The 15400-nt window shown below is 35.8% G+C and overlaps 1 protein-coding gene across 4 annotated transcripts in view; it reads left to right on the top strand.

The window, feature by feature from the left end:
* Positions 1 to 15400, top strand: part of NCKAP1 (NCK associated protein 1) — a 101084-nt gene that overhangs the window by 32465 nt on the left and 53219 nt on the right. For 2 of the 4 annotated variants that reach the window (XM_021075813.2, XM_021075812.2), the window contains 7 exons: positions 4882 to 4968; positions 5163 to 5219; positions 5925 to 6067; positions 6152 to 6242; positions 9177 to 9314; positions 10108 to 10156; positions 13413 to 13569. In XM_021075813.2, coding sequence (XP_020931472.1) covers positions 4882 to 4968; positions 5163 to 5219; positions 5925 to 6067; positions 6152 to 6242; positions 9177 to 9314; positions 10108 to 10156; positions 13413 to 13569 — 722 coding nt within the window. Of the gene's footprint in view, positions 1 to 4875; positions 4969 to 5162; positions 5220 to 5924; positions 6068 to 6151; positions 6243 to 9176; positions 9315 to 10107; positions 10157 to 13412; positions 13570 to 15400 lie in introns of all 4 variants that reach the window. The other 2 variants (XM_003359581.5, XM_003359582.5) reach the window with 1 other exon arrangement.

Raw genomic sequence — 15400 nt, 5'->3', positions numbered from 1 at the left:
GTTACCTTAAAATGTCCACTCTCCTGCTACTATGTGAAGAAGACTGAAGAGGCAAGAGCAGAAGTCCAGGGGTCAGTTTCGAGGCTACTATACTATGGTATTCAACATGAGAGTTGTTGATGAGGGTGGTGGCTGGACAGTTCCTTAAAAGAGGTTTATGCTGATAGCCTCTGAGGACTTTTGTTTTTAAAAGCTTGGTTTAGAATATCATCCTAAGAAATTGAACAAAGCTTTTCTGTGAGCCAAATTTTTGTACTTTTTTTTTTTTAAGAGGAACAATATAGTTACATACTTTAGACCAAGAAAGTTATTCATTACATATAAGCAGTTTTGACGATGAAAGAATAATTGAAGTAATTGAAATGGGTGAGTAAAGTTCTGTAGTCCTGTTCCTTTATGTTGAAAATCTGTGAGTTAGCTTTCTTTTAGTGAAAGCATTGTACAGATATTTTGCTAATATAGTTAACCTATGTATCCATGATATGCTTTTTTAAAGTGTTAGCAAGTAGAATCATTTCTTCTCAAAATTGTACTTATTTCTAATGTTCCATATAACATCAAATAATCTATTACTTATCTGTATTCTTAAACCATTTCTTATTTTTATTTTCTATAATACAATGAGATGTTGGAGGAGAAAAAAAAAAAAAAACTTGTTCTAGATGTTGAACCTAAATTGGAGTTCCCTGGTGGCCCAGTGGGTTAAGGAGCCAACATTGTCACTATTGTGACTTGGGTAACTACTGTGGCATAGGTTTGATCCCTGGCCTGGTAACTTTTGTATGCCTCAGGAGCAGCCAAAAAGAAAATTAAATTAAATACTTCTTGGTAGTGTCTGCTGTCCTTTATTTTAAAAACTAAAATGTAGCATTTTTTGCAGTTGAAGCCCAAGAGTTATAGACACTTTTATTCTTTGTTGTAGTAGTTGAACTCTTTCAAGCAGAGCTTATGGAATTTACTTTCAATAAATAGAGAATGTAATTTTAACTGTCTGTAGAGATGTTTAGGATTGCGTGATATACTTATAGGATATTTGGAACCATGCTTGGCAAAGACAGCATGCTGAGTTAATATCAACTCTTTGTATAAGTACTGAGTAATATTGGGATTATTTAAAATAGCTTTATTTTTGCTCATTTTGAACAAGTGGTCTATGAGCCTCTTCTGTTATTTACCTAATACTTAAATGAACAGCTTCTGGGTGCCAGGCACTGTTAAGACTTCTCATGTACATTATTTTGACTAAAGTGTCTACATCAGCTCCAGTTTTTATAATGAGGGTATTAGACTTTGAGCGGTTAAGTCATTTAGCCATGACTTTACTGTTGTAAAGAGAGGTGGGCTCTCTAGTATCAGCTACTAAAACGTCATTTGACACTGGCATATAAAGGTCTTTAAAATTTTTCATAATCATTCATCTGATGTTTATATTGGATACTTTATATGCACAGCTGTATGATATGGTCTGTGGAGATTAAAAAGTTGAGTTTGGTATACTGTCTCAGTGTTGGAGATAGCTGTGCTGTGAGGTAAAAAGGGATATTATTTGAAATTATACACATTTAGAGGAAGGGCGATATTATTTGCATTGAGGGAATAAGTTTAATTGGGCAGGGATGGTTTCTTGAAAATGGGGTACCTTGTAAATTGACTAGTTCAGAAGTAGTGGGATTTGGTTATGTGAATGGTGGAATTTGGACATCTCTGGAGTGGAAACAGTAAAGAAAATATGAGGTGTGTAGAAAATACTGAATAGTGTGTCTTGGCTACTGTGAGTAGATGAAGGGGAAATTTAGATTGAAAAGGTAAATTAGGTCCAAATTACGTAAGGCCTTTAAAAACTTAAGTAATTTTTTCTTTTCTTTTTCGGCCTTCCTGTGGCACATGGAGTTCTTGGGCCAGGGATCAGATACAAGCTGCACTTGTGACCTAGGCCACAGCTGCGGCAATGCCAGATCCTTAACCCTCTGTTCCAGGCCAGGGATCGAATCGGCATCCCAGCCTCTCCCAAGATGCCGCTGATCCCGTTTTGCCACAGCGGGAACTCCCTGAGTTATTATTTTGAATTCAGACATCCATTATTTCAATAAATTTGTTTTAGTCATTGTAGAGGCTAGTTACATATAATTTGGGGGGAAATAAAATTGAATGAGAAATTGAGACCATAATAAAATTTTATTATTAAAAAGGAAGCTGGTGGGCATGTGGAATGGTAGAAAGAACATTTTATTAGGAGTATAGATACGAAATTTCTAATCCTGGCCCTGTCATATTAAGTAGTTACGTAACTTTGGGAAAATTTTTTTTTTTTGTCTTTTTTTTTTGTCTTTTTTTTTTTTTGCTATTTCTCGGGCCGCTCCAGCGGCATATGGAAGTTCCCAGGCTAGGGGTTGAATCGGAGCTGTAGCCACCGGCCTACACCAGAGCCACAGCAATGCGGGACCCAAGCCGTGTCTGCAACCTACACCACAGCTCACGGCAACGCCGGATCGTTAACCCACTGAGCAAGGGCAGGGACCGAACCCGCAACCTCATGGTTCCTAGTCGGATTCGTTAACCACTGCGCCACGACGGGAACTCCTGGGAAGATTCTTTTAAGTTCTGTGGGTATTAGCTTCTTATTATGCAAAATAAGAGTTTGTATAAATGATCATTAAGACCTATAATAGGACATTGTATTATTGTCCAAACTAGGACACTGAAATTGAAAGGAGGGATTTTTAACAATTAAGCCCAGTAGCAGTCAGATTATAGTTTTGCTTCATATCCTATTGAGTTTACTTTCACTTATTATATTTTAAAACTCATATTTAAAGTACTGACAAGCAGGAAACAGGATTAAGGGTAATATGTTTAATGTTGTTGAACAAGGGTAAAGGTAGTATAATCTGAGGAGATAGAATCTTATTTATTTATTTATTTATTTATTTATTGTCTTCTTAGGGCCACACCCACAGCATATGAAAGTTCCCAGGCTAGGGTTCAAATCTGAACTGTAGCCGCCAACCTATACCACAACCACAGCAACGGGGATCCAAGCTGCATCTGCAACCTATACCACAGCTCATGGCAATGTTGTATCCTTTAACTCACTGAGTGAAGGCAGGGATTGAACTCTGCCTAGTTGGTTCATTACTGCTGAGCCACACGGAAACTCCTAAAATCATTTTTAAATAGGTGTCTGCTTCATGTTTTGAGTAGGAATGCTTAAAAATGTGCATATGGGGAGTTCATGTTGTGGCTCAACAGTAATGAATCTGTCTAGTACCCATGAGGATACGGGTTCAATCCTTGGCCTATCTCAGTGGTTAAGGATCCAGCATTCCAGCATTGTCGTGAGCTGTGGTGTAGGTTGCAGATGCGGCTCAGATCCTGTGTTGCTGTGGCTGTGGCCTAGGCCAGCAGCTGTAACTCCCAATTTGACCCCTGGCCTGGGAACTTCCATATGCCACACGAGTGGCCCTAAAAAGCAAAAAACAAAACAAAACAAAAAACAAAATCCACCAAAAAAACAGTGCATATAAACAGAGAATTGTTTTAAAACATATGTTGTTCAGAATAAAGTCAACTAGTCCCATAAATAAAGCTAGAGCAGTTACACATTTCACTCTAAATAAATACCTCAATTTTCCCAGCACACAATGGAAGTAATGAGATACTTCATTTACACTTTTTTTTTTGTTTTTTAGAAACACCCTTTAAATGTCCTCAGGAACTGCAGTATTTAGGGTACTTTATAATAGTTGAGTTTACCAGAATGCTGTGCTTGTTGTTTTAAATAGTCTTTAAAAATCTGCTGATGTTATGCTTACTATTAAAATTTTCTGATTTGTAATGGTTCAATACAATTATGCATAAAACTGTATGGGCCTTGACGGCAAGTTTGATAATTTGAACCACTTTCTCATATTTTATAGTTTTCTCATGTTCCAGATAGATTATTCTCAGACATTTAATGTATACTCAGATCACCTGGTATCTTGTTAAAGGGCAGATTCTGATTTGGTAGGTCTGAGGTCAGCTTGAGATTCTGTTCTAACAAGTTCCTAAATGATGTGGAAGTTGCTGTTCTATAGACTACACTCAGAGTATCAGATAGGTTTTAGATGGTTTTTGGATTTGCGGTGAATTTACGATACGTGGCATTAAATATGGCAGAGTTCTTGCAGAAATTTCATTAATAGTTGTAAAAAGGAAAACTTTAGACTTTTATAAATTTAATAATGCAGTTGATTGAAATAATATTTGTCTTTTGTATTCACATTTCCCTCTTCATATGTTTACCAGTGTCTTAACTCTAGTTTTGCTTCTTTCTCATTTCTTTTTTGTTGTTGTGGTTTTCGCTTTTCTTTAATGTATTAGTGTGTTTTGTGAATTTGGTCAGGGAACCGTTACTGTATTTTATGTTTGTATCTACATTTTATTTTGCATGCGTAACGTGGCTTTGCCTGGATGTTCTTTTTGGTAAGTTCCAAATTTATAAAGCATATTGTTTTTTGTAGTGTAAGTCATGTTTTTCACCTTCTTTTTCTCCCACTTCTAGTAATGTGATCATGCTCATGAGTTGTTTTTAGTTTTTTTAAGAGTTCATTTGATAATTATTTTTTCTTAACATTTTCCAATTTTCCTTAATAGTAGTGCAGTTTGGTACTAATCTGCTTTGATTTGTTTTGTAGCCTTACACTGTCAGTTGCCGATCACTACTAGCAGTTGCTATCTGAAGTATTTTGGTTTTTTAAAAGAGCCTTAATCATCTAGAAATATTGTTCTAAAAGCTTGTGCTTCCATATAGCAATCATAAAAAAGATAGTTTATAGTAAAATTAAATAATTTTATTCTCAGTAAACAAAATGCATTCTAATTTTGTTTTTACAGCAACAGCTTGCACAACTACAGAAAGAAAAATCAGAGATTCTGAAAAATCTTGCATTATATTACTTCACATTTGTGGATGTTATGGAATTTAAGGTATGTATTTTAATATACAAAATTTAACATTTCAGAGATACATTGCTATTTGTTAATTGAATAAATTGCTCTGTCACTTGTAGGTAATAAAATTAGAATTCTTCTAGAACAAAAATTTAAAAGATATTTGTCTCTTTTTCTGAATTTAATAATATTTATATAGTTAAAAGACTAAAATAAACTTTTATTTTCAGGACCATGTTTGTGAATTGCTGAATACTATTGATGTTTGCCAAGTCTTCTTTGATATTGTAAGTATTCCTTTTAGAAAAATTTCCAATGGTAGAACTAAGGCAATCAGATGTTTTCTTTTCATTAGAGAAAATTTATATGATTGTATATAATGTTAATTTGGCTTGTATTTTTTAAGATAATTTATAATGTTTTCTCTGTTATCTCTTGTTAAATTTGATTGTCATTGAGTACAAACCTTGTACATATTGGGAAATAGTTGTTTAGCATTTTTTTTTAATTGGCCCAATTTTATGAGGTTATACATATTTTTCTTTATAAAAGGCATACTTGATAAAATCTTTCTTAAGACAATTTCTAGATATAGGAAGTCAAGGTGAAAAATGTCTCCATTGACTTGATGGAGAACCATTTAATTAATTAATTAATATAATACTTTTTTTTTCTTGCTTAGTGAGATTTGCTTCTGTGTTTTTCATTATTTTCATTTTGTTTATTCTTTTAAATTGTTAGCAGTTTGAACAGAGTAATCACAAACTCCTTTTCACATATAAACTTATGAGTCACAAACACAAAACTGTTATATGTAACTCCCAAATTTTAGGCATGTTTTTGGGAAAAGAAATTAGAATTTCAGAAATTGGGATAAAATAAATATCTATAGAAAATTATTTGCTTTGAGTAGCTGCCATGAAAACTTTTGTGTATATGCTTAAAAGTTTGTGAAATAGGAAGGAGTTGAACTTAATATTTTTTTCCCCTAGACTGTAAACTTTGATTTAACAAAGAACTACTTAGATTTGATCATAACCTATACAACACTAATGATACTGCTGTCTCGGATTGAAGAAAGGAAGGCAATCATTGGATTATACAACTATGCTCATGAAATGACTCATGGAGCAAGGTATACTGCATTATAAAAATCTGTGTGAAATTCTCAGTTAATTTGATGGCTTACAACTCAGTGAAATTTGATGTTTGTTTTAAGTGACCGAGAATACCCACGCCTTGGTCAGATGATTGTGGATTATGAAAATCCGTTAAAGAAGATGATGGAAGAATTTGTACCCCATAGTAAGGTAAGAGCTGTTTTTTAATTTTATTAATTTTTTTTGTCTTTTGTCTTTCTAGAGCCCAATCAGCGAAATATGGAGGTTCCCCGGCTAGGAGTCGAATTGGAGCTGTAGCTGCTGGCCCTCGTCACAGCCACAGCAACATGGGATCCAAGCCGGATCCGAGCTGCGTCCACAACCTACACTGGCAACACTGGATCTCTAACCCACCGAGTGAGGCCAGGGATCGAGCCCACAACCTCATGGTTACTAGTTGGGTTCGTTAACCACTGAGCCATGACGGGAGCTCCCAAGAGCTGGTTTTTAGATGTGCTCCAATAGGCATATGAGATAGGTTAAGGGTGGATAGAGTAATAAACTGCTTCTAAGAAAGAAAATTATAATGATAATGTGAAAAAAAAGTTCTGCATGATTTATCTAATTGTGAACTGGAGAGCTCATTAATTAGATTTGAAATAGTGAATAAGAGTCTCAGGAATATATTAATTCAGTATAGGTTTTAAGTTCAGAATAGGGCATAGAGGTAGTGAGGTTTAGTATTTGAGAATGTCTATCTTCATACGAGACTGCCTGGGTTCTAGTCCCAATTATGCCAGTTACTGTGTGAAATTAGCATGTTACTCAACCAGCTTCACTATACTTCAGATTTTTTATCTGTAAAAATGGAGTAATAATAGTACCTGCCTCATATGGCTGTTAGATTAAATGAGTCCTTTTTTTTTTTTTTTTTTTGTCTTTTGTCTTTTTGTTGTTGTTGTTGTTGCTATTTCTTGGGCCGCTCCCGCGGCATATGGAGATTCCCAGGCTAGGGGTTGAATCGGAGCTGTAGCCACCGGCCTACACCAGAGCCACAGCAATGCGGGATCCGAGCCGCGTCTGCAACCTACACCACAGCTCACGGCAACACCGGATCGTTAACCCACTGAGCAAGGGCAGGGACCGAACCCGCAACCTCATGGTTCCTAGTCGGATTCGTTAACCACTGCGCCACGACGGGAACTCCTAAATGAGTCATTTTTAAAAAGGATTTTGAGGCATTCCTACTGTGGCACAGTGAGTTAAAGATCTGGCATTGTCTCTGTGACAGCACAGGTTTGCAACCTAGCCTGGCACACCAGGTTAAGGATCTGGCGATGCTGCAGGTGTAGCTCACATTTGATCACTGGCCCGGTAACTTCCATTTGCTGTGGGTGTGTCAGCAAAGGAAGAAGGGGGATAAAGTGTTTAGATACGTAGTATTTGATAAATTTTATCTATGTTATTATAATGTAGCCTAAGAGGAAAATTTTTCTATGTTTTGTGGTAATTTGGAATGTCTGTCTTTTGTAATACGTTAAATGAAATCATTTTTGTTCTAAAGAATTTTACCATTATGGCTTCTCTACTAAGCACATGAAGGAAGTTTTATAGGTATCCTCATTATTTATAGATAAGGAAATTGAGGTCTAGAGAAGTGATGTGACACAGAGTAAGCCATCTGACAGTAATAGTGGCAAAACTAGAACTAAACCCCAGGAAGTTAGAAACTTGCTCCACTGTTCTCTTTGAATGATGGGAGTTAGATTTTCTAATAATACAGTATTTTGTGGGAATCTGTGCTTTTTGGACATACAGTTAACACCAAGAATTTTTCTCTGGTTTTCTTACTCCCATGAAAATTCTGAAGATGCATTTTCAGTTTAATTTCTTTGCATAGTTGTATTGTACCTACAAATTTATAGAGTTTTAATGTCTTAGAGTTAGTTGAATCTTAGTGTTAGTTGAATACTTTGGAAGAGGCTAGTAGATGACATCGATTTTGAAGTATAAATCCACATTGTAGATGGAAGTGTCAGGGTTCCTCAAAGTGTAGATGGAAGTGTCAGTGTTCCTCAAAGTGTTGAGCTTATTATCTTCACCATCTGTCTTAGATTTTGGTAGTGCTTTTTCCTCATCTTGAAATGTTCTTCCCTACTCCTTTGCTATTTTTTCTCTGGATCTATCTCTAACTTCTTACCAATTGTATATGGCCTGTTTTTATTTTGCCACTTGAAATTTTTTTTTTCCCACTTTAGGTGGTGAAAAATTAGCATATATTAGAACTGTTAATAATTACTTGAAGAAAATTGTCCATTTGGATTAGACCATTTATTTCCCAATCTTGATTTTTCTGATTCTATAATATCTTAGAGTTTTAATAGAAAGACCATAATATATTCTCTAGGTTTTATTAAAATTAGTGTAATTTTAAAAAGCTGTTCAGAGTCACTTGGTAGAATGTGGTATCAAAACATTCCTGGATTTTACTCCCAGAGGTTCTGGTTCAGGTTCAGGTAGAGCCCTGGATTCTCTTTTTCTGAACAAACTCATCTGGCAGTTTATGTGCAGCCAAATTAAAGACCCACTCACAGAATATTTAGGAAGTAGGGGTGAGTAAGCAAAGGATAGTTAAAAGCAAACAAGAAGCAGATGAGTGAAAAATTAAATACCTTGATGATAAAACTGTAATTAATAGTCTAAATGACAAATAGAAGTTATTTATTAAGGTAGAGTGGGTTATTTTTAGAAGCCATTCTTTGAAGAAATATGAAACATTGAGCTCTGTTAACACTTAGTCATATAGCCCTAATGTCTTTTTCTTTCAGTGAGAGCTATTAGAGTAGAAAATGATGCACAAAAGGATGACACTAAGCTCGCTACCCTTTTTGAAATAAAGATCTCAATTGCCAAACATTTTCACCTTTAATAAAGCAACATGATTTTATGAACTAATCTTTTGCCTAATAATTTAAAAAAAAAACCCAAAGGAAGATAATTCACCTCAGATCTTAGATGGAGCATAGTTATAGTTAGGCTTTTGTTATTTTATGATGGTACAATTAGAAACAGCGATTGTCGCTGGAATTTAAATGGAAGAGAAAACCCATTTTATTTCTCAGCCTTCTTTTTTTCCTATTTTAGTCTCTTTCAGATGCACTAATTTCTCTTCAGATGGTGTATCCTCGAAGGAATCTTTCAGCTGACCAGTGGAGAAATGCCCAATTATTGAGTCTCATCAGTGCACCCAGTACAATGCTTAACCCTGCACAGTCTGACACTGTATGGTTCTATATTTTCTTTTTTGAATGAAAATAGTAAAGTTGATTTAAAAAAATCAGTTAAGCAGTACTGTTGTAATTTTTCTTCTAATTAGTACTAGTCTACCAGTGAAGTTTATTATAAAATCCTCAGTATTTAAATCATACTGCTTAGTTTTTTTATTTCTAGATTCTGATGCTAAGTTAATACAGCTAGTAGTATGAATATTTTCTTTTAAAGTTTAAAAATATACTTTGTTATATCGTAGAAAATTTGGAAGAAGAAAACAAAGGTCCCTCCAAATCTCACCAACTAGAGAAAATAACTTGCATTCTGTTATATTTCTTTTCAATCTTTTTTCTCTATATATATATGAACCTAGATGTTATGCATATGGAGAATAAACACGCATAATTACTGTTTTGGGTGAGATAGTAAGCATCAAGTTACATACATCTTTTCTAAACTGACTAAAACTTTGTCCTTTAGAATACTGCAAACTTCAGTAGACTTGGGAAATTTGGAAGTTGTCATCTGTCAGATTGAAAACAGTTTAGCAACAGTGTTATTTAAAGAGAAATTTCAGGATGTGTAAAAGTGAAAGGGGCAGATCTTTCATTGTCCTTTATGGAATGCAGGTGTAAATATAGATTATAAAACTTGTATCCAACTTTTCATGTATGTTGTGGTGGTATTTGGACCAAGAATTGAGTAGTTAGCTTCTCAGGAGGAAGAGGAGGAAGTGTGACTCGGCACAGAGGAATTTTGTTTTAGAATTTCTTTAAACCACAAATGTGTATTTTCTTTTTTTAAGATGCCTTGTGAATATCTCTCTTTGGATGCTATGGAAAAATGGATTATCTGTAAGTAAAATTGGTTAGTTTTGTGATTACCCCCTCAGGTTTAAGTTTTAGACAAAAATAACAGGTAACATGTATTACTTCTGTGCCAAGCACTGTGAAAAGCCTTCTACATGCATTCTGCATGCATTCAGTCCTTATATAGAGCCTATTTGGGTAGATAAGACTCTTTTATAGATGTGGAATTAAAGCTTAGTCCACACAGCTAGACAAAGCAAGAACCCAGGCTAAATCCAAGGCTCATGGTCTACATTATATTGCCTCTCAAAACGGCCATCATGGCTAACATTTTATTTTTAATGATTTTTTTTTTGATATCGCATTTATTTCAGTTAAGATTTTTGGTTTTAATTTATTACATACGAAAGACAACCCATGTATTTGGCAGTTGTTAAATGCATGGGAGATAAAATTACCAGTTTGCTCCTACATTCACAAACTATGTGAGAAATAGACACACAGATACAATACAAAATGAGAATTACTATAAAAATTTTTTTTACCAACCCCAGGTCCACTGGCAGAAGGGAATAATTTTGAGCAGGTTGTATTTTTTTAGTTTCTTATAGTTTGTTTCTTAGTTTATTAACATTTAGGTACTATTTGTTGACTTTATTATACTGTTTCTAAAACTGGTAAAGGATGGACTAGTTTTTTTTTAATATGATTTTTTTAGATTCTTCTCTAAAATGTAGTAGAATTGAATTACTGAAAATTATCAGAAATAAAGTAATAAGCAAAGATAAAATAAAAGCCTACATTTTACTTATTAGATTCAGTTTAATCTCAACGAGGTTATTATTGGGTTTCTAATCATAAATCACAATTAAAGGTTTTCTAGATGAAAACTTCTGGATATTCTCAGTTCTCTGCCTAATCTCGTTATGCACTGGTACTTTTGAGTAGCGCTCTTAGTGTGAATGAGGAGGAATTTAGCACACATTCCTTGTCTGTCGCCATTTTTATTCTTTATACTTTTTACATTCATCAGGTTTGTGATGTTTACTTTTTTTTCTGTAGTGGTAGTTAAAGTTTTCATGCTTTGTTGATTTAGAAACACAGCTTTCAAATAATGATTTTGCTCAAAAGTGTGGTGATCCTTGGTTGTTTTATGTTTATGGATGAGGAACTGGTGTGATTAGTAGAGTTAGATGGCATGAGTGACCTCTTGCATTGTATAAGACTATTTCTCTCCAGTCATTTTCTTAACTGGGAATGCCGAATGCTCGGCTTTGTGTAATGAGCAGGTAGGTAAGTTAGAAGGCAGACTACCCTAATGGAGGATACCTGGGTTTGGAGAAGGCAAACGGATTTGAGATACCCATAGTTGCCAAAAGTAAGGAAAGTTTACTCAGTTTTGCTTTTTTTATTTACTTGAGCCTTGAGTAGAGTTAATATAGAAGTTAAGAGTTACCTCAAAGTCTGCATTTCTCTTACTGACACTAATATCAGCACTGGGACTTTTCTATAGAAGATGGTTTACTTCCTCTAGAGCTTTTCTCTGTAGTAGTTCAGAGGTCAGCTGCATCACCCAGGAACTTGTAATATAAGCAGAATATTAGTCTCCATCCTACACCTACTAAATCAGAAACTCTGAGTGAATCCTAGCAATCTCTGTTTTAGTAAGCCTTCCAGTGATTCTGATAGCAAGCTAAAGTTGAGTCACTGGTCTAGATTATAGCCTGGAGCCAAGGGCTGTTGAGGGTCTGGAATGTTGAAGATCCAGCTCTTTGGAATGCAGTTATACAGTAACTTATCCTGATATTCTCTTCAGGGTTTGTTCTTGCTCTGCTGGTTGCACTCAGAGGATTCTTTGGGAAGGATCTCTATTTATTTATTTTCTTACTGCTTTTAGGGCAACATGTGCGGCATATGGACATTCCCCGGGTAAGGATCTAATTGGAGCTGCACTTGCCAGCCTACGCCACAGCCACAGCAATGCAGGATCTGAGCCATGTCTGTGACCCACACTGCAGCTCACGGCAGCACCAGATGCTTAACCCACTGAGTGAGGCCAGAGATGGAACCCTCATTCTCATGGTTACTAGTCAGGTTTGTTACTGCTGAACCACAATAGGAACTCCGGGAAAGACCTCTTTTTAAATTGATAGTCTAATCTTTCTCTCTTCAAAGATTTTCTCCAACTTTCTTATCTAGTTTGGACTAGTATCTTGTTTTCTAAGATTTTTATGACTTAATTTTTTTTTCTGTCCTTTTATTGGGACTTTAGCAGGGAAAGGAGGTTAATGTGTGGTTTAATTAATAAACTCTCTTCCTAATCTTGGGCTATTTTAAATTAATATACGTTTTATTGATCTTATCATAAACATTAATATATTTTAATTCATAATATAACCCATATTTTAAAAAAGTAAAATATACAGTGACTCATAGTGAAACTGATTAATATTCTCAGAGAAACTTTTATTATCAACAGCAGTCTTGTGAATCTAAGTATACAATGAGGTATAAGACACTAAGTGAGACCGTACTTACTAAGGGGATTTAGAGTATGAAAAGTCACTACATAAGAAAAAAATTTTTTACAAAACTTCTCTTGAGCATTCTTTAAATTTCCGTATTGTATTCTATTTCTTTGGTTATGTACCAGATCAAATAATTAGGCTTGCATTTAGGGGCCCTGTTGTATGAAAAACATTTTAATATATTTCAGGAAATTTAAGAAAGTTAAATGTACTTGTGTATGTATGATTTCACAGTACATGTCTACTTAAAAGAGTTAGCTTGCTTGTGTAGTGGCCTTTTAAAGGAAGGTTGAGTTACGAATAGAAAATAAATGGCAAGTTAAATGTCAATGATTGAGGAGTTTAAAGATGGAAGTTGGTAGTTTGTGTGTGTGTGTGTGTGTGTGTGTGTGTGTGTGTGTGTGTGTGTGTGTGTGTGTGTATATACATATATATATATTTATGTCACTTAAAAGCCTCAATTTAGGAGTTCCTGCTTTGGAACAATGGGATTGGTGGCATCTCTGGAGCCCTGGGATGCAGGTCCATCCCTGGCCCGGCACAGTGGTTTAATGATCCGGCATTACCTCAACTACGGCATAGGTTGCAACTGCAACTCGAATCTCATCCCTGAGCCAGTAACTCCATATGCTGCGGGGTGGCCAAAAAAGGGGAAAAAAAGCCTCAGTTTAGTGGTTGTGTTTTTGTTTATTTTTTGAAAAGTTACCGTGTAACTGAAATAACCTAATTTTGGAATACTTTTATACTTACATTTCTTTTTCTTTTGTTTGTAGTTGGCTTTATTTTGTGCCATGGGATCCTAAATACTGATGCAACAGCATTGAACCTTTGGAAGCTAGCTCTTCAAAGTAGCTCTTGCCTTTCTCTCTTTCGGGATGAAGTTTTTCACATTCACAAAGCTGCAGAAGACTTATTTGTAAACATACGAGGGTATGGCATTTTCAATTATTATTATTATTTTTGAAGTGAGTGGAATATCTATCTAAGTTTTGGGGTTAGAGAAGAGTCATATTACATAAGAAGATATAGCCTGTACTAGCTTACCAGTCACAGCTTCTAGTAGTGCTATTTTAGAATACAGTGCCTTTAGAAAATATATAAATCAGTCAGAAAATACTTATTAAATTAATTGTAGCAGTTACAGAAATTGGATTAACGCATATAGGAAATCATGTTTCCGTATAAGAAAGTATTCCAGGAGTTCCCGTCGTGGCGCAGTGGTTAACGAATCCGACTAGGAACCATGAGGTTGCGGGTTGGGTCCCTGCCCTTGCTCAGTGGGTTAACGATCCGGCGTTGCCCTGAGCTGTGGTGTAGGTTGCAGACGCGGCTCGGATCCCGCGTTGCTGTGGCTCTGGCGTAGGCCGGTGGCTACAGCTCCGATTCAACCCCTAGCCTGGGAACCTCCATATGCCGCGGGAGCGGCCCAAGAAATAGCAACAACAACAACAACAACAACAACAAAAGACAAAAAAAAAAAAAAAAGTATTCCAAGCGACTCATTTATATTCATTGCCTGTAACACAAATAATTCTTAGATTTGTTTCCTTGGAATTTTTTTTTTTTCCTGCTTTTTAGGACTGCACCTGCGCCATATGACAGTTCCCAGGCTAAGGGTCAAATCAGAGTTACAGCTGCCAGCCTACACCACAGCCACAACAACACAGGATTCAAGCCATGTCACAACCTACACCACAGCGCACAGTAACACCGGATCCTTAACCCCACTGATCAAGGCCAGGGATTGAACCTGCATCCTCATGGTTCCTAGTCAGGTTCGTTAACTGCTGAGCCACGAGGGAAACTCCCTTCCTTGTAATTTTTTAAAAAATTTTTGTTTTTTATTTTTTTCCCTACCTTGTAATATTTAGTGCTTGAATTTCTTTCCACTTAAGGTTCTGTAGCCAGCATATAAAAACAGTTGAGTTCAGGCTTGGTAGCAATTATGAAATCTTTTGAAATTAAGAGCATCTAAAATAACCTGGGATCCCATGAACCTGAAAGTGTTGAATAATTGTGTTTGGTTTGTTAGCTTCATAGAAATGAAATTTACATTTAGTTCATATCCAGTTCAGTAATGTCTTAAATGAAATTAAGATTTAACAAAATTTGGGGTTCCCATCGTGGCTCATCAGTTAATGAACCCAACTACCATCCTTGAAGACGTGGGCTCGGATCATGCGTTGCTATGGTGTAGGCTGGCAGCTCCAGCTCCAATTCATCCCCTAGCTTGGGAACCTCCATATGCCATGGGTGTGACCCTAAAGAGACCAAAAAAAAAAAAAAGATTTACATTTAAGTCAGTATACCACCTCAGTTTTTAGTGTGCAAATGAAATAACCTGGGATGTGAATTAAAATCCAGGTTCCTGGGCATCACTCCTAACCTCCTGTATTTCCTGTATCTGTATCTTGGAGAGGCTAAAGAAATCTGCTCCCTCCACCCACCAGTAGATTTATAAACAAACAAAAAAGCATAAATTTTAGGTGTACAGCCGAACAATTTTATGTATGAATACTCATGGAAACCACGTAGATCAAGATACAAAAATATTTCCATTATCCTCAGAAAATTCTCCTATGCCTCTTTCTGGTTAGTACTGTCACCCCTGGTCCCTCTCCCCCACCCCTTTCTCAAGTGATCACTGATTTCTGTCACTGTAGGTGATTCTGACATCCTCACGCAGGTAGTCTCTCATGATGTAAGAAATAGTGCCCTCTGTACTTTTCAACTCTTAGTTCAGCTTTTATTTTAGATGGTG

The sequence above is a fragment of the Sus scrofa genome, chromosome 15 (assembly GCF_054392235.1).
Source record: "Sus scrofa isolate SSC_HxYL_T2T_F1_AM1 chromosome 15, Sscrofa_HxYL_maternal_Yorkshire_Landrace_v2.0, whole genome shotgun sequence".
NCBI lineage: Eukaryota > Metazoa > Chordata > Mammalia > Artiodactyla > Suidae > Sus > Sus scrofa.
The sequence above is the reverse complement of the archived record's forward strand: the minus strand, read 5'-3'. Positions and strand labels throughout refer to the sequence as shown.